At 43.1% G+C, this 19,590-nt stretch overlaps 1 protein-coding gene across 4 annotated transcripts in view; it reads left to right on the forward strand.

Moving 5' to 3' along the window:
• The first annotated feature begins 7,190 nt into the window (after positions 1-7,190).
• The window catches only part of ADAM23 (ADAM metallopeptidase domain 23), a 189,371-nt gene continuing 176,971 nt past the window's right edge, over positions 7,191-19,590 (forward strand). For all 4 annotated transcript variants that reach the window (XM_069578117.1, XM_069578121.1, XM_069578119.1 and 1 more), the window contains exons 1-2: positions 7,191-7,757; positions 8,855-9,072. In XM_069578117.1, coding sequence (XP_069434218.1) covers positions 7,544-7,757; positions 8,855-9,072 — 432 coding nt within the window. In that variant the 5' untranslated portion in view covers positions 7,191-7,543. The remainder of the gene's footprint in view (positions 7,758-8,854; positions 9,073-19,590) is intronic.

The raw sequence follows: 19,590 nt of genomic DNA on the forward strand, positions 1-19,590 counted from the left end.
CAAGGAACCTGGTGGGTTACATTCCATAGGGTCACAAAGAGTTGGATATAACTGAGCATGCACGCACTATTTTATTTTTATTGTTATTATTTGTGTTTTTTCTTGGTTTCTCACCAAATTTGGTACTACCTAAACCATGATTTAAGAAGTTACAGTTGTTGAATTCTTAAAATATGCTGAGGGTATTACAAGAAACTCATTGGATGAGAAAATTGTCCCTTGGAAATACTTGAGACACAAAAGACAAGAGAAATAGGAGAAAAATAGGTATTGTATTTCGATGGATTACCTCCAAAGATGTGTGGGACCTTGCCCCATAGTTTCTACCCCCCCCCCTCCTCCATATTGAGCTGCCTCCATGCTGCTATACAAGACTGTATTGTGCTTCCATGCTGTTGAACTGGGCTTAGTGGAACTGATGCTGTTGGGCCCAGAACTCATAGCTCTATCTTTCTTTATCTTTACACAACAATGTCGAGTGGAAGACTAAAAATGAATTACATTGCAGACTGACCAAGACTTTTGCAAGTCAAATTTTTTAAAGCAAACTATTTACAAAGTACAATGGAATATACTGGAAAGCCTGGGAAGAGGAACTCTGAATCCAGCCCCAATTCTGCCACAGATTGGTGTGAATTTGGGTAACAAGCTTAAACTCTGGGTCTTTGTTTCCACAACAATGGGTATGAAATCCTATATGTCTTCAAAGATAACTTCCGGCTCAAATGCTAATTCTGTATTTTCTTAAATCCTGCAGCAATTGTTCTAAGTTAATTTTTTTAACTTTCCTTGTTCAGGGTAAACTTGTTATAAAAGCAGAAATAGGGAAGAAGACCTTGGGAACAGTGCAGGACTTGAATTCAGGGTTCCAATTTGAGTTCTGATATGTTAATCTTGTTCTGGTGTGTGATGTTGGGAAATCCCTCTTCTCAGTATATCTTAACTTTGCTTCACATTCAGTTAAACTGGGAGAAATTTTAAAACACTGATGTTAGACTCCATTCATGAAGGTTCTAAACACTTAGCCATCAATAGGTTGTTAAAGCTTTCCAGGTGACTAGAATGGAAAGGCAGGATTGAGGATCACTGCAAAAACCAGGGGTTCTTAATGTCCTTGCATCCAAGATGGAACCCTTAGGAAGAATAGTAATTACTGTCCTCTCTGTGACAGAATTGAAGATCAAATAAAATAAAATAAAATAAAATAAAATAAAATAGAGAAAAGCACTTTAAGGCTTCCCAGGTAGCACAGTGATAAAGAATTCGCCTGCCAATGCAGGAGACGCAACACAGGTTTGATCGCCTGTAGAAGGAAATGGCAACCCAATCCAGTATTGTTGCTTGGGAAATCCCACGGGCAGAGGAGTCTGGCAAGATACAGTCCATGGGGTTGAAAAAGAGTTGGACACTACTGACCACGAGTGTGCACCATGCAAAAGCACTTTGTGATGTGTAAATGCACAGTAAGTATTAAAGCAAATGTTATTAAAGAGCTTAAGTATTATTATTATGTAAATGTAGGGATTAGCTTTAGTACATTAACTCTGTTGGTGGGATTCTACCCTTTCAGATAAAATTCACTTACAGTCTCTAAAAGTATTGATAGTTGAGGACCTCCTTCCCCAGTCAGTACTTGGCAATTTACCACTGCAGAAACTCGAAGAGTTGCTCTGTGATCCAGAGAGAGTTTAATAGTGATGTGTTGCCTCAGTGATTATTATCAATAAACACAATTCTTCTCAGTTTTGCACAGCATTGATCATCACCACAAATCATCACGACACGCTTGTTTATCCCTTTGTACTACAGCTTGTAAGTGCAGCAAACTGGGATAAACTAGTCAAATGTTCGTGTAGTGGGGAGAGAAGTCAATTGTTTTAAAGCTGTATCTTATTCTGTCAGGAATTCATACTTAACCTTTATTTAGTATAAGTAATATTCTTTAAGAATTAAATTTTATGTGTTCCCAATGGTTATCTTTATTCAGATATATTCATGCTTTGACACTTGGATACATTTTTGTCTGTTCAACTATTCCATTAGAAATATGTCTGTGACCATTGCAGTTTTGATAATAAATACTTTTACTTTTCCCAGTAGAGTTAGAGTAAGTTACACCTTGACTTCTGAAATTGCCCCACTGTGGTCTGTCCTTCAGAATGAGCAAGTGTATTTAGTACAGACTTGCAGCCTTATTTTTCATGAATTTGTAGGCTGCCTGTGCAGCTGTGTACTTGCTGCCTTGCAGCTGCTCTTCAGGGTTGAGTTTGACGAACACATACTCAGGACACCTATGGTGACAGCCTCCAGGAAGGGCTGTCACTGCGTGTGTTAGTCCATCCTCTGACTTGTCACTGCTGGAACCTTCATTCAGCATCTCTCTGCTCACCAGAAAATGCATCTTGGCAAAACAAGACAAAGTCTGGGATGTTTTCTGTATCTGTATTTTCTTGGCAAATGATTTCTGACATTTCCCTCTGTTTTCTAAGTCTGGGAATGATCTCAAAATGTAGGAATGCTTCTTTCTTTAGGAATCCCTTCAACTGTTGAATGTCTATTAAAAATTAAGCAATTACATGCTGATTAAACAAATCATAAAGTTCAAGGAACAGCTAGTCCTTTTGGAGTGAGAGCCATGCGTACTGTTGCACATGCTTTCTGCTCACAAGCATATTGATGCAGTTGATGAAAAAATTTAACCTGAAGTCATATATATATGTAGTTAAAAATGATAGGTTGACAAACTAGGGCCTGCAGGCTGCATGCTTTTTACATTTTTAAAGGGTTATTAAAAATACTGGGAATATGCATCAGAAACCATATGGCACACAGGGCCTAAAATATTTACTATATGAAACTCTAGAGAAAGTGCTCGCTGACCCCAGAACCATGTGGAAAGTGCCAATAAAGAGCTCACCCATCTTTGGCTTTTACCAAGAAGTACATTGTCTTGTTTTGAGAGGCTGGAGCTGGGGGATTGAGCTAAAACCATGCAGATTATGACCTGCTGAAAGGTGAGGGGCACAAGCCACTCACAGGGGCAGGCTAGTTTCTCTCTCAGTTATCTGAGCTCCCACTTTGGGAAAGTGTAATCAATTAAGTCAGTTGGATTGAAGGCACAGTTTCAATAAACCCACACAAAGGAAGCAGAGAGACAAGATTTATTACTTACAGATCCCAGAAGCTGGGGGAGTGGTGGGAGTAACGAGCTGGAGAAAGGGCTGTCCTCTGTCCCAGGTCACCAATGAGCAGGAGATAGAGAGTGTGGCAAGCATCTATCCCTTATAAGGTGGTTGGGGCAGAGGTCACCCTAGGTGGTTACTTGAAGAGGTACAGGGGAAAAAGCAAATGTGACCTTAAGATGGGAATCTGAAGGTCAAGTCCTCATCTAAATGTTGACTCTGGTTGTGAGCAGGGTTTTCATACTGTCAAATGCCTAGGCAGCAAGTCAGAAAAACAAAAAGTTGTTTTTCTCATCACACTTCTTCCCTTGGAAGCATTAATTCTCACTTGTAAAATCAGTCTTCACAGCCAGTCTAAAAAGAGAATGAGAAACCTCCTGTAGCAGACGCTGTAACAGAAATCTCGGCTCTTCAATCAGAGCTGCCACCCTTTGGCCCTTGTTTGCTCCTTTGCTCTCCCTCCCCCAGACCGCTCCTCAACATCATCACCGGCCACCAATTTGCCACCCGCTGTCTTTGACCTTGGCTTCTTGGTCAAATGATTTTTCCATTCTAATTGCTCTTGTGAATCTGCTTTGCTACATTGTCCTACTTTTTCACCTGCTTTCATCTTCCAAGACCCTTCTTCTGTGATCTTTTTTTTTTTTCCCCCTGCCTTCTCCACCAGAATCTCAGCCCTGTAGAGACAGATGTCTTCTAAATCGAACATTTATACCCTTTTACTTGCTCCTGTGCAGGCCCAGTTTGCTCGCTGGTTTCAAGGCAGGTCTGGTTCTGGCCCCTGCTGCAGACGATAGCAGACAGAGGCCTTTGGGCATCTTCCCTCGCGAGCCTAGCTGCACCACTTTTGGGGAGCAGCACAGCTATCTTTCATGGACACATCCTTCACCCTGTTCATTTAGTATCCGTATTGCTTGCTGTAATTTTCTTCCCGTGGACCTTCTGGCTGCTTGCTTTCCCCTATAACTGCAGCAGTTTTCCCCATCTATCAAACAGACCGGTCCACTCCAGTGGTGCCAGCTGCTCTTGGGGTCCAGCACCCATGTCTAACTAGAGCATTGCATGCTGAGTTGGTAAGTCATGCCTGACTCTGAGACCCGTGGATTGTAGCCTGCTGGGCTCCTCTGTCCATGGGATTTTCCAGGCAAGAATACTGGAGTGGCTTGCTGTTTCCTTCTCTAGGGGATTGTCCCAGCTCAGAGACGGAACCTGCATCCTGCATCTCCTGCATTGGCAGGTGGATTCTTTTTCACTGTGCCTCCTTGGGAAGCCCAATCAGAGCTATTACAGCATTCAAATTTCTGGTACATTTCTCTCTTCATTCCAGTTCAGCTTACTGAATCCCTCCCTCCTACCTGTGAGAGCCTCCTCTACCCAATACACATTTATCAAGTGTTGACCCTATTCTGGGTGCTATGTAGGCTCTGCAGATGAGGGATGACTGACAGGCAGCCTAGGTCTCAGCGTTTTTTGACAGAGGAAAGATGATATGCACAGACATGAATATAAATCAAAGCAGTAGGTTGTGATGAATACAATTACTAAACATTATGAGAGCAGAGGAGACTGTTTAGAACTAAACTCTCTAATGATAAAACTTCCAAACTACCTAGTGAGGATACTACTAAATCAAACAAATTAACCACTTAAAGAATCTTTGATTCTGTTTTTAACCTACCCTTAAATATATAGTTTAAAGGTCAAACTCCTGGGACATTTTTTTCTGAGTGACTTATTCCTTCTCTGACTCAGTTTCATTTACTGATACATTATCTTGCCTCTAGTCGAGTCTATAAACATTAAAGTTCTGTAAATAAATGCAGTTTTTGGATTATAGTGCAAAAGACAACATCTTTTTTTTTTTTTCTTTTTGCAAACACTCCTGCTTCTTACTAGAAACGAAATTCAGTCCTTATTCCGTTTCTCGTCTGTGGGGTGGTGTCTGCTGACAGGTGGGTGTGCAGTTGTTCCAGGGTGATTCATGGCTTTACTTATTGGAAGAGGCTTTGAGAGGTTGTCACTCGATTGCAAGAGATAGCTTTTAAAGAACTTTGCATCTGGGCATCCATTGTCTTCATTTCCTTTTTCCTTCTTATTCCTTATCTACCTCCTTTGGCCCAAACCCTTTCCCAGGATTATATTGATATATCAAATATAAATTGGGAAAACCTGGCTATGACCTGCTTGTCTTGAGGGGGATATCCCCAAGAGCACTGGGCTGCAAGTAGGAACTGTGGGGTTTTGAGTGTGTTTCAGCAGCTTGTCCCATGTGACCCCTGCCATGGGCACCACCGGCTGGTCTAGTCATTCAGGACATATTTTCTGAGCGCCTTCTCTGTGCCACAAACACCATGTTAGGTTCTAGGGACACAAATTGAGTCAAAAGGAAAACTGTTGCTGCCCACATTCGGGGGAGGTAGCATCAATTACAAGTTCACATGAATAAATGTGTTATAACAAATTATCCTACCTCCGATACAGAGAGGAAGAGCTAATATTAGTGTTTATTTCTCTAACAGTTCTGAGATCTCTGCTCTCTGTGGGGTGTGTCTCATCTCTCTTTTTCCCCCTCTTCCCTCTCTTTTAAGTGAAAGTGGAGAAGACAGCTAACACAGAGTCCTGAATGGTGCAATATATCCACATCTTTTTTTTTATTATTATTATTTTAATTGGCGTATAATTGCTTTACAATGTTGTTTTAGTTTCTGCTGTAGGACATGAATCAGCTGTATGTATACACAGATCCCCTCCCTCTTGAGCCTCCTACTGTTCCCCCATCCCACCCCTCTAGGTCAACAGAGAGTACTGAGTGGGACTCCCTATGCTATACAGTGGCTTCCAACTAACCCTAACACATCATTAAAAAAAAAAAAAATCTATTTTACACATCTTTTTTTTTTTTAAATTGTGGAATTCTTGATCCCCCAAAGTAGACGTTATTATCTCCATTTAAAATACAAGTAACGGAGAAAAACACTATTGTTATTACTCAGACTGTCATCTGGAGCGGGAATAAATGAGTGCTTGTATTATGGGAGCTGGGGGCCGAAATCTGCCACAGGCCCTAACCGGAAACCATCGGATTTAGTGGCTGCTAATCCATTCAATTCAGGCATTTATTTTTTCCTCCGTATTTTTTACAGCGGTGAGAGAGAAATCTCTTTTTCTCTACAGAAGTCATTTCAGATCTCAAAATCTGAAATGCGTCCTCTCCGATGCATGCCCACCCACAGGGTTGACAAATGCTAGATTTCCCAAGATAGCTGCCACACGGTCGGTTTCTAATCTCTTTATTTATTCCCCGCCAGAATTTCTAAATCCTTCCCTAGTACATCCAGCCATCCTTTCTGAACCTTTGAGTTCCATCTGCTTTCCACAAAGCTCCTGGGCACTAGTCGGGCGACAGAGGCCAGGGCGGAGGGCCCAGTTGGGGGATCCCTGCACCCAAGGTCCAACTCTGCAAGGCCTCTGGGCGTTCTCGGGACAGCCAGCCCGCTACGCGCCAGCGTGCTTCCCAGTCTTAGTCCCCCCGGCGCTGCCGGGGAGCTGAATGAGGAGCAGCGCTATTTTTACCTTCCCGGCTGCAATCCCTTACATATATTTGCAGGAAGGAAATAAATAAAGGATTGAGAAGGAAAGGCTTGGCCTAAGTTTTACACTAGAAGGAGGAGGTTGGACTAGGAGCGGGTATGTAAGGTCTGGGCGGTGGAAAAGGCAGGTCGATTTCTCTGGGTGGTTGTTTCCTCCATATCCTTTTGCCTTGGAAATCCTGACACTCTTTTTTTCCTCTGGCTAATCCCTGACTGCCAGCGTCCTCTCTCCCCCGCCCCCACCTCTGGAGGTGCCACCATCACCTTTGATGTTGCATCACTCTGCTGCCGCCCCCCCCCCCCATCTCTTCTTTTTCTTCCAAAATAAAGCATGCGCAGTGCGTCCCGTGCCAGGGAACAGCATCAGCACCAGCATCAGCATCGGCATCGGCATCGGGACGCGGAGCCGCGCTCGCGCGCTCTCGAGGGCGTGGAGCACGCCCGCGCCACTCGGGGCCGCGCGCAGCCTCAGCATCCTCAGCCCCCGCAGTCGCTGGAGCTGCCGCGCCCGCCGCAGGGAGGGCGGAGCATCTGGGGAGGCTCCAAGTTGGCGGAGCGACTGGGAACCCCCGGACTCTTCAGCGGCCGCCCGGGGAGGGGCTGAGAGGCGAGCAAGGGAGGGGGCGCCGCCCAGCCCCTAGCCTGGACCCCCTGTCCGCGGCCGCACCATGCGCGACGAGCCGGCGTGACCGGCTCCACCCGCAGCCTCCCCTGCAGCCTAGACCCGCGCTCTTGCTGGCCACACCAAGCGGCGCCCGGGAGCTATGAGCCATGAAGCCACCCGGCAACAGCTCCCGGCGGCCACCCCTGGCGGGCTGCAGCCTTGCCCGAGCCTCCAGCGGCCCCAGCGGCGGCTCCGCCGCCCCGGCGCCCATCCGCGCCCTGGCCCGCGCGCCTCCCTGCTGCCTCCTCCTCGTCCTTTTCCTGCTGCCTCCACTCGCCGCCTCGTCCCGGCCCCGCGCCTGGGGGGCTGCTGCACCCAGCGGTGGGTATGGCCCCGGTGCCCTTTGCATTGCCTTGCCCAACGGGCCCTGCAGAAGAAAGCGAAGGGCGCGCGGGACCGTGCGCTCCGGACACGTCCAGGGCTCGGCCTTTCCAAGCCTCCCTGCCTGTCCACCTCTCTCATTCTCAAACCCGCGTTCACTCCAGTTCACTTTTTGAAGTCCATTTTTTGTTGCAGTCACTAAATTACTGCCGGAAGGTATTTAGTGGATGCGGGGTCTCTAATTGATTTCTGTGCAACTTGGGGAGACCGGTGGACGGGAGATGCAGCGAGGGAGCAAGTTTTTTTCTCGGGTGGTGGAGCCTGAACGCGAATGCGGGAAGATGTGATGAGAACCGTGCTAATGTATCTTTTTAGATTGCCTAGTGGGTTTATTCACTGCTGTTGGAATTATAGGTGGGGGAGGGAAACCGGGGCTCTAAACCTTTGGCTTGTGATTTCTCAAAATGCTTATTATTATCATGAACAATTAAGATAATGTAATGTTCACTACATTGATGACGGAAAACCAGTGAGAGCAGAAGCCTGGCCAAAGCAGGAAAATGAAATTGGAAAGCGGCCAGCCTCTGCATCCCTTTCTGGCAAAGGGTTTTTTCTCATCTCAAAGTTAAAAGAAAAAGGAATTGTCCATTTTGTTTAATGAGTCAATCAACATTCAGTGTTCAAGAATTCAACACTCAAGTTATCTTAGGAGTATTCTTAGCTCTCAGGTGGGATACTGCTAGTCGGAGTCCCATTGAGCTTCTGCAGAAGGCGAAAGGGTGGAGATGAGGGTCAAGAACCACTGAGCATGTTTGTTTAATGACCCTACCTTCAAGTCCATTCTCGCCCACCCACATATTTAGACATATAGATTTAAGACTATAAACAGTACATTGTTGTATATGCCTTATTGGCTATTAACCTATCCAGACCATTTCATTGTGGCAATTACTTGCTTTCCTGTGTCTCTACTCCTTATATGCTTTTAAGTAGAAAACTTTGGTTTTGCAATTAATGGAAAAAATGCATTGTAGTACTTATGTATTGATAGGGTACTTGTGTGTTTGTCTATGTTTGTGTCCTCCCCCCCACCCCAGCTCCGTATTGGAATGAAACTGCAGAAAAAAAATTGGGAGTCCTGGCAGATGAGAACAACACATTGCAACAGAATAGCAGCAGTAATAGCAGTTCCAGCCATGCAATGCAGAAAGAAATCACCCTGCCTTCAAGACTCATATATTACATCAACCAAGACTCGGAGAGCCCTTACCATGTTCTTGACACAAAGGCAAGACACCAGCAAAAACATAACAAGGTAGGCAGGGACTGGGTATGCAAAAGTGGCTGCTGTGAAGAGTTGTCCTTTGATTTGATTTTCTGCCAGAATCTGATTTTACAAATTTTACTGCAGCATTTTATTAGGAAACCAATTAATGATAGGGGAGAAGCTGAAGGGATTTCACCTGGAATCTACTTGGATAGGGTTGCTGTTTCTCTTTCCTTTCTGACTCTAAACTGAAATTGGAATTTTCTTAAGGCCTTATAAGTTTAACAGCTGAAATGTGGTCCATTTTTCTTGTAGGTGCATTGAACACTGAACAGTAGTTAAACCAATATGTTGATAGTCCTGACTTTTATCTGTGAGGCTTTATGTAAGGGTGCAGTATTCTACCTCCCATGATGAAAACTGCTTTCAGTCTGCACCCAGAAAATTGCTATAAGAAGCTGTTGGGCCGTAGATTTCGCATCTACACTTTCACTTAGAAATCGAGTCATTAAGTTTAAACAACCTATTTCTTTAGTTAGTCAATACTTTTTTTCGGGTTATATTTTCAGTAGGTAAATAATATGACATATTGAAGGATTATGGTGAATATAAACAAACAATTTATGTAACTCAGAAATCAGTTCAAGACTTTATCTGTCTTGTTCATTGTGAGCAGTTGCTTTACTTTGGTTCAGAAAGTGTCACTGATATTTTTAAAAAAGCATTCAGTGGAAGATGAAGGTGCATAATATTCAAAGAGTTTAAGGAATCTTTTTTTTTTCCTGCTTGCTAGTCATTATTTGAGTTAATAATATTTTGGACCCCAAGCAGATTTCTATAATGGATTATCAGTGCCTTTTTCTTTATTAGCAACAGAAAATAGAGTTTCTGTGTTAAATATTTTACTTTGGACTTGTCAGGGAGGAAGAAAACTTTCTTCTAGCTTTCTAGGTTCTTCTCGCTGGTCCAAATATTAAATTGACATGAGTTTGATTAACAAGAGAAAATGAAATTTACTTTCATATGTATACATGTGCGGGTCTGAGGCCCCTGCATACCTGAGAGGGTCAGAGACGGAAAGATAAAATGAGGCATATATACCATCTTAAGCTAAGGAATGGCATAGGGCCCTGGAGCTTCCAGGGACAGGAGGGTCATTCATAAGATGATAAAAAGAGTGGATGGTTGGTAATTAGATGTTTGCTGGCCATATAGATGGGGCCACTTAGCTAAAATTTATCTCTGGTAATAAATCTTTTCTGGGAAAAATCCTCAATTTAAATTCTTCTGAGTTGTTAAGGGAGGAGCAGTGGCTTCTCTTGAACTTGCAGGGTCTTGATTGCACCTTTAGCTCAAAATAATCCTGATGCAAAAGTGACACATTGTGGGGGAAGTGGTTCTGAACACCTACAGATTATACTTGTTCAGTTGAGAAGAGCAGTCATTTTCTAAACATCTGGAACTTAAGGAAAGTAGATGGTTTGCATCATTACTTTCCTTAGTTTTCTAAAATTTAGGTAACTATTTATTCCCATTTTCCAAATGGGGAGTTAGACATTTAAGGCCATCAGATGACTTTCCGTGACTGTAAAACCACCAACATAAAATTCAAGGGGCCTGAATATTTAATATTTACAGGTCAGGTTTCTGAGAAAATGCATCCTTCATATAAGATGTTATTGGAGAAGTTAACTTTGCTTCACGTTGTTGTGAAGTGGCTGCTCCCCACCTTAGCTGAGGTGCAGGGGTCTCTATACTCACAGCCCTTTTCCCAGCTGCTTGTATGTAACTTGATGGGTTGACTCCTGGATCTTGTCTACCCATTTGTCTTGTTGGTAGGAGGAGTGGGTGAGTCTTCAAGGAAGAAAAAGTTCCTCTTGATAGAGACACTGAGGCCAATTTTATGGTTTTCCTACTAATTAATAAGATCTTCTATAGTTTGGTGACAAGTTCTCAAACTCACCAGTGCCTTTTGCATAGGGTGCTGGAGGAAGAAAAAAAAAATGGCCAGAAAGTCTATTTTAAAGAAGTTCTCTTGAGTTGAGATGAAGAAAACTTTAGGGGAACTTTTTTTTTTTTTAAACAACTGAGGTATTGTTGGCTATGGCTGACTCCTGTCTTTGTTTGGTGGGACTTGGTTTGACTACAATATATCAGAAGTTTTATGATAATGAGGTTGTTAAAACTTTACCCACCGCTCATATAGAGGAACGGGTTTCCCAGATGGTGATAGTGGTAAAGAACCCACCTGCCAATGCAGGAGACGAAGAGATGTAAGTTTGATCCCTGGGTTGGGAAGATCCCCTGGAGGAGGGCATGGCAACCTGCTCCAGTATTCTTGCCTGGAGAATCCCATGGACAGAGAAACCTAGCAGGCTCCGTAGGGTCCATAGGGTCATAAAGAGTTGGACATGACTGAAGCAACTTAGCATGCATGCACTCATGTACACATGCAGAGGAGTAGATTTCTCACTGTGGAGCACATACTTGCTTTTGGAAGGATGTTACCTCTATTTCCACCGCTCTTGGTGGTTGAGTTTCTCCTATCTTCAAAACAGATGTTTATCCAAAAATTACATTTGAAAACATTTTCTACTTATTAGTTTGACTCAAGAAGTATTTGTAGCACTGTTCTCATGTGCAAAGTAGTATGCTAAAGATTCAGAGATAAGAGATAAGGAGAACAAGGATGAACAAGACATGGTCTGTCTTCTAGGAGATGCAAAAACGAGGTCAGCAAGATTCCAAACAGTGCTCTTGGACAGGTGTAAGCAGTGTTCTTCCTGTATGGTGGTTTCGCTGAAATTTCCCTTTGTGTCCTGTGATTTCCCCTGTGCTTCTGTTTTGAAGCGTCTCTCGAACTCGTTGACAAACAGTGTTCCATATGTTTTCTGCTAGATCTTTGGCTGACTTACCTAACATAGTGATGGGAGATGCATGTCAATCCAGCAGCTTTCAAATGCTTCAGTAAGAGAGAAAGTATACAATTTCCTTATTTTTGCTTTTATAAGAAGTTTTGATTTTAATATCTGTGTATTTTGCACCTTTTTTCCTCCCCTGATTTCATTGCACTCAAGCATATTTTAATGAATGTCTTAGAAATGCTGAATCACTGTGCCATTCTCCTGGGTCCCTAGATTGGGGGATAGAGGTGGAGAGGGAGATTTCCAGATATAGATTGCAAGGCAGAGCTCCGTATTTACTTCCTAAATATTCAGAGTTGACCAGGCGCTACTACTTTACAGCTGTGAAAGTTACAATGTTTGTTAACTCTTTCAAAATCAGTAAGTTTAAAAGCAGACTGTGCAAAGCACTGCTGTTAACACTAGTGTTTTTGAAAATCTTAAAGTTTTCTCTGTCAAAGATGGTTTAGGAATCCTTTTATCTCTAGATAGGGTTTTGTGTAACTCACCGTCCAAACTGTGACATTTTTTGAGAGTGAAAATAGGTGCACCTGGTAATTATGCCAGGATAATTGGCCTAAACCTAGATGGTTCAGGGCGGACTGGAAACTTGCTTACCTCAGACCTAACTAGTAATATTCCTTGATTTTTGGAATTTACCCAAATTCAAGTGTTTTTAGAGACAGCATTATTTTCTGATGATTTATTGTAATTTTTTTCTTACTAACTAGGAAGTTAGTTTACCACCATGTGGAAGTAATAGGGTCTGAATTGGAAACATAGTTTTGCTGTGTTATCAAGACTTTTCTTTACTTGTAGAGACTTTTATAAGCATAAATGGAATTTATGATTACTAAACACAAGCATTTTATCAACCATTCATTCAGTTTATTGATAAAATATACATTTGAAAAGGAAAATAATCCATTTAGATAAATAAATAAATTAATTAATTAATAGATAATCCTATGAGATCTGTTTCTGAGAAAGTTAATGAATCTGTAGAGGAAGAAAAAGAATTTTTCTTCTACTTTTCAAGATTCTTGGCTGAGACACACCCTGTGATTAAAGACAGGTTAATAGAAAAATAGAAGTTTAACACCATAACACTATAATATCAATAGGTAATAGTTGTGTTTAATAATGTGTATGTCTTCTGTGTGCATGGGAGAGACGGAATAAAACTGAGTAACTTTGAAATCGCCCAGCCGTCAGCTTAAATAACTGTCCTGCTGAAGATCAGCTGTTGGGGACTGGGGAGCCACTGATGGGAGGCTGTCAGGAAAAGCACAGTAAACGAGGGTAAGATTGTATGCAGATTTAAATTGTTGCCTTTTACGCTGATTAAGTGTTTCTGGCGTCTTTGAGCATCTTCCTCTTTCCGGTATGGAGAGGGAAACACCTTATAAATAGAGATTTCTTATACATATAAATGTCTCTTACAAAAGAGTAACTTCTGCTTGGTTTACAGAGCTTCTCCTGTGTCTGGTGTTTCTTAAAAATAACCAGCCTAAAATAATGTTTATGCCAAAGAGGCATATTTTGGGATAGTATATTCTGCTCCCCTTCAAATCCTTTCCTGAAACTTGCCTTTAGTCAAAATACTTGCCTTGAATCCTACTTTTTTAGGATTCTTTTCTCTTGCAGTTGGGAAGGGATGGAACGGGTACATTATGGACAGCACAGGTTCTGGGGGAAGATGAAAGTCATCTCCTTGGCTCAGTTTTTTGTTACCTTCCCTGCTGTGTTGAAAGTGTTAGTTGCTCAGCCATGTCTGACTCATTGCAACTGTATGGACTGTTGCTCACTGGGCTCCTCTGTTCTTGGGATTCTTCAGGCAAGAATATTGGAGTGGGATGCCATGCTCTTCTCCAGGGGAATCTTCCTAGCCCAGAGATCGAACCTGGGTCTCCCACATTGCAGGCAAATTCTTTACTGTCAGAGCCACCAAGTCAGGAATATCCTCTGGAGGATCAGGCTGGATCCTCAGCATCCAGGCTCCCACTTCAGGGAAGTGTAATCAATTAAGTCATTTGGATTGAAAGCACAGTTTCAGTATACCGTGCAAAGGAAGCAGAGTCACAAGATTATTACTTACAGATCCTAGAAAGGGTTGTGGGGCAGTGAATGAGAAGGAGGTGGGGAAGGAAAGTCCATTGTCCCAGGTCATCAGTGAACAAAAGATAGAGAGGGTAGCAAGCACCTATCACTTATAAGGTGATTGAGTCAGAGGTCACTAACTGTTCCCAGGCTTACCTCTAAGTGATTATTATTATTATTATTTTAATATTTTTTATTTGGCTGCACGAAGTCTTAGCTGAGGCATGCGGGATCTAGTTCCTTGACCAGGAATTGAACTCAGGCCCCTTGTGCTTTGAAAGTGCTGAGTCTTAGTCACTAAGTGATTATTTTGAAGGCATCTGTGGAAAGCAAAGAGGGACTTTTGGTGGGAATCCCAAAGTCAAATTTTTATCTAAATGTCCAGACCCTGGGTGTGAGCAGGATTTTCATTCTGTAAAATGCCCCAGCAATAACCCAGAAAAACAAAAGTTGTTTTTTGTCACACCTATTCCCACCACCCCAGGGTGACTAGAAAGGTTTAAGTGGCTTTAGATCTCCATGGTTATTGTTACTGCCTGCTCTGCTTCAGGACAAGGCTGGTTCCACATTTCTTGACCATCCAGAAGCCAGCTGCTCCATTGCTCTGGGTGTGGGACAGTGGAAACAAATACAGTGTCCTCAGAACTAATAGTGTGACCGCTACTAGGTTATTTGGTAAAACCGACTTTGGTATTGGCCTCAGTGGCCTTCCCACATTTTCTAGGTCTTCCTAAGCAGTCATTACAAAATTGTAATACACAGAATTCAGGCCTGTAATGGTTTTCCTTATAATGCCTGGCATATAATAGGCTGTCAGTAAATATCTGTTTAATGAACTGATGGTTGAACACTCCTCTGTTAGAAAGAGCGCAGTGCTTTCTGTGAAATTTCATGTTATAATTAAATTGACATTCAAAAGAGCCTGAAGTTACTGTTAAGTATTTTTGGCACGGTGACAGAGCAGCCAGAGACAGAATTTTGGTCTCGAGTTATTAGCACTGCATAAATTGCACTTATATTACCTAAAATTGTGAGAATATTTGTATTAACAGTTCTTAGATTATTCCTGTCCCTGTCATTCACCGTTAATGTGGATAATCACGAGCTGACTGTGTGGGAGATTTTGTCATTGCAACTGGTTAATTCTCAATGGTGGAGCCCAAGGTGTCCACTCATATAAGTTTCCAGTCAATCAGATATACATCTGTGAGGTGTTCAGTTCCATTGGGTTAATGCCTGTTTTGACTTTGGGAAAAGCAAGGAAGAGAACTACTCAGTCCCTCCCTTTGCTCTGACTTGCTGGACATCAGCAACAAGGCAGCTGGCGGTGTGTGTGTGGTTCCTCTCAGAGTATTGCTGATTGTAGGAAGAAAGGGCTGCAGGGACTCAGGAAAGTCAGAGGAAACCTCAGCCAGGAAGAAATGATGGAGCTGGTCCTAGAGACCAACTAGGAGACAAGTTTTCAGGAGATGGAGAGAATGGAGAGGTGCAGAGGGGCCCACAGTCAGCAGCTTTGGGGAGAGAAGTGAGGTGAGTGTGAGAAGGGGAAATCCGACTGTGGGAGATTTAAAAGAAACAGGTGTTATCATTGCATTCATGTTGCTGTTTAGTTGCTAAGGTATGTCCAATTTTTGGTGCAACCCCAAGGACTGTAGTCCCCCCAGGTTTCTCTGTCCATGGGATTTCTCAGACAAGAATACTGAGTGGGTTGCCATTTCCTTCTCCAGAGGATCTTCCCAACCTAGGGAGCAAACTCGCGTCTCCTGAATTGGCAGGCAGATTCTTTACTGCTGAACCACAAGGGAAGCTCATTACATTCAGAGTCAACTTAAAAAAGACTCACTTAATTCCTTCGGAAATCCGGTAATGGACATGTTTATAGAGGCAATAGTTGAGAATTATTAGTAGTAGTACAAACAGCTAGTGCATGGCTGACAGAGTCAGGATTCAAACCCAGGTCTTACCCTTTCCAGAGGCCAGGCTGGAGAGAGACTTGGGTGTGTTGGGCATGGCAGGTGGCCAAGGGGAAAGGCTATGAAGACTGTGAAGAGATCAAGCATTTTAATTTATTTTGTGTCAAATGGTTCAGTTTTGACAAGTCCAGAGGTGAGCGTGTGACTGGTTGAACGTTGAAGGCCAGTTCTTGGCTCCTTAGGGAACTTGCCTTCCAGTGGGAGGAGACAGACTGTAAACACAGTAGCAACAACAGCGCAAAGATTTCAGGTATTGACAAGTGCTTGAAGAAGATGAAATGGCACATGTGGTAGAGAATCGTGGGTGGGGTGGTTGCTCTTGGCGAACTGGAAGATTGGGCCTATGGTCTTGGGTGGGAGTAACTTACCTACTGTGGCTTCTCTTTAGATGGGGTGGGTGAGTGCTGTTTCAGTGCCCCCCAGCCCCATCCTTGCTGCCAAATACCTACCTGTCCTTCTCTTACTTGCTGGGCACTTGGAGGAGTTTGAGTTTGGACCCTAGTCTTTGATTCTTCTCTCCCACAAAGTCTGAACCATTTTTGATCATTTCACCTTGGTTTGATTTGATAGCCACAGTGCTTTCCATGGTAGGATTTCCCAGGTGGCACTCGTGGTAAAGAACCCACCTCCCAATGCAGGAGATGCAAGAGATGCAGGTTTGATCCATGGGTTGGGAAGATCCCTTGGAGGAGGGCATAGTAACCCACTCCATGGGGTGGAGAATCCCATGCAGAGAGGAGTCTGTGGGCTATGGTCCTTAGGGTTGCACATGACTGAGTTGGACATGACTGAAGTGACTTAGCACACATGCTTTCCACGGTAAGTCATGCCCTTCAAAGTCTTGCTTCATCCTGTGTCCCTACATTATATTTTCCACTCTTTCTGTTCCTGGGTTGGCTCCTTCCTGATAACTATATAACTACTGTGTCATTCTGTCTTCACTTACTCTCAGGTTTTGTTAACAGATTATAGGCCACTGTTGTCTCTTTTGTTGTTGTCAGTGTTCAGTCTCTCAGTAAGGCCTGACTCTTTGCCACCCCATGGACTGCAGCTCGCCAGGCTTCCCTGTCCTTCACCATTTCCCGGAGCTTGCTCAAACTCATGTCCATTGAGTCACTGATGCCATCCAACCATCTCATCCTTTGTCGTCCCCTTCTCCTCCTGCCTTCTATTTTTCCCAGCATCAGGGTCTTTTCTAATGAGTCCGTTCTTTGCATCAACTGGCCAAAGTACTGGAGCTTCATCTTCAGCATCAGTCCTTTCAATGAATTATCAGAGTTGATTTCCTTTAGGATTAACTGGTGTGATCTCCTTGCAGTCCAAGGGACTCTCCAGAGTCTTCTCCAACAACACAGTTCAAAAGCATCAATTCTTTGACGCTCAGCCTTCTTTATGGTCCAACTCTCACATCCATACATGATTATTGGAAAAACCATAGCTTTGATTAGGCAGATCTTTGTCAGCCAAGTAACTGTCCTCTCCAAAGCCAGTCATAAAATAATAAGGAGCATTTATTTGCTCATTGGCTTTGCCCAGGGACTTCCCTGGTGGCTCAGATGGTAAAGCGTCTGCCTACAATGCTGGAGACCTGGGTTCAGTCCCTGGGTCTGGAAGATCTCCTGGAGAAGGAAATGGGAACCCACTCCAGTATTCTTGCCTGGAAAATCCCATGGACGGAGGAGCCTGGTAGGCTACCGTCCATGGGGTTGCAAAGAGTTGGACACGACTGAGCGACTTCACCTTCACTTTTGCCCGGCGTTGGTGGCATCACCCAGGCTGAGGGTAAAGTCGCACAGGGCCAGAGCTGTCCTGGCTGCCTTGCTCATGTTTCTCAGTGGTACCACTGTTTTCTCAGCCACCTGAGAGTGAACCTTGGGAGTCATCGTTGACTCTTTTCTCTCCTTCATCTTCTGTCTATAAGTAGTCACATATTAAGTCTTGACGTTTCTCCCCAAATCCATCCTTGCCTCCTCTTCTGTATTGTGTTCTTGTCATCGCCTCTTGTCTCTCTTTTTCTCTCTGTCAATCCATCAGCCCCAGTGCTGACAGATTAATCTTCCTGGAACACTTAGTGCATCACATGACTCCTTTTATCCACATGCAGCAAGCATGATTTCAGCTGATGAATTTTCCTTGTGGGATGAAGAAGAGAAAGTGAAGTGCTCTGGAAGAGAGCTGTTGCCCCTGCACCACCCTCCCCCTTCTGAATCCTACACATTTGCTGGTCTTTTCTCCTTTCAGCATTTCTCCAGGCCTCTTTTAACCCAAAAGTCAGTCCATGGCAGGAGTTAATGTTGTCCAGATGATTCCATTCATTTCCATGCAAACTCTGGGTCTTATTACGGAAAACCCTTGTGTGTGTATGTGTGTTGGTTGCACAGCTGTGTCCAACTCTTTGCCACACCATGGACTGTATCCCACCAGGCTCCCCTGTCCATGGAGTTCTGCAGGCAAGAATACAGGAGTGGGTAGTGATTCCCTTTTCCAGGGGATCTTCCCGACCCAAGGATTGAACCCAGGTCTTATGCGTTGCAGACAGATTCTTTATGGTTTGAGCCAGAGAAGCCCCAAGGGAGCTAGTTATGGAAAACCCTTGTGATCAGTGGCAATAACTCAAACTGTCAGTAATGTGTTCTTGACCTATTCTTTTAGGTTCAAATACCTAAATTTGCAGGTTAAATTCCTGCTTCAGAAGGTTCTTCCTCTCCGTCTTTAAGATCTGAATAATTAATTGCTCCTAGAGAATATGTTTTCAGAATGAAAATATTTTATTCCTTTCAAAAATGTATGTAATCATAAGGCTTTATTCAAAGTATTCAGTTCACAAATGACGTGGGTATCTGTAGTTTTATGGAAACCTCATTCATTCACAATACACAGAGCCTCTTAATTTTGCAATTTTACAAAGGAGCTTTTGTGTTTAGAATTTATATAAATTCAGTACAATTTAAATCAAATCCAGTGCTAGGAATTCTATTATGAAAGGGTGGATTCAGTTATCATATTTTAGTTAGAATAATGAGAAGTTAAAAACAATTACGTTCGTTCACAGCAAATCAAGATACGTTTTTTGTGTCTCAAGAGAAAATGAGAGGTGTGTCCTCCATCGTTGGTTACCAAGTACAGACACAGCCAGACTGGGAATTATGTTCCAGATAAGGTTTTGTAGTACAGGTGTCTTCTTTGGCTCAAGAGTAGACAGAGGTTACTTTCCTCATCTGGAGCATTGCAAATTAATGAATTCAAGATCTATGTTCAAATCTATTGTGACAAATGTTTGTCAACGAGAACTGCCTCAGTGCTAAATGTTCTCAAAGCTTTCTATTTAGACATAGAATGGATAGAAATATGTATCCAAGTATCTCTTCTACTGATAGACATGAATTACAGAGAGTTAAGTTAAACAAACCAATGAACAGAGAAATACAAGTGGGACCCCATAACCAGTGATCATATTGCTCTTTAGCTTTGATTTGTTATTATATAGCTGGGGACATTCATCTCTTTTTTATTTGCATGGCAGTGTCCACATGAGGGAGTCATTCTGGCATGTTTTAAACCTTTTGTGGATAGGAAGAACAAGATAATCA

Source organism: Ovis canadensis, chromosome 2 (genome assembly GCF_042477335.2).
Source record: "Ovis canadensis isolate MfBH-ARS-UI-01 breed Bighorn chromosome 2, ARS-UI_OviCan_v2, whole genome shotgun sequence".
In the NCBI taxonomy this organism is placed as follows: Eukaryota; Metazoa; Chordata; class Mammalia; order Artiodactyla; family Bovidae; genus Ovis; species Ovis canadensis.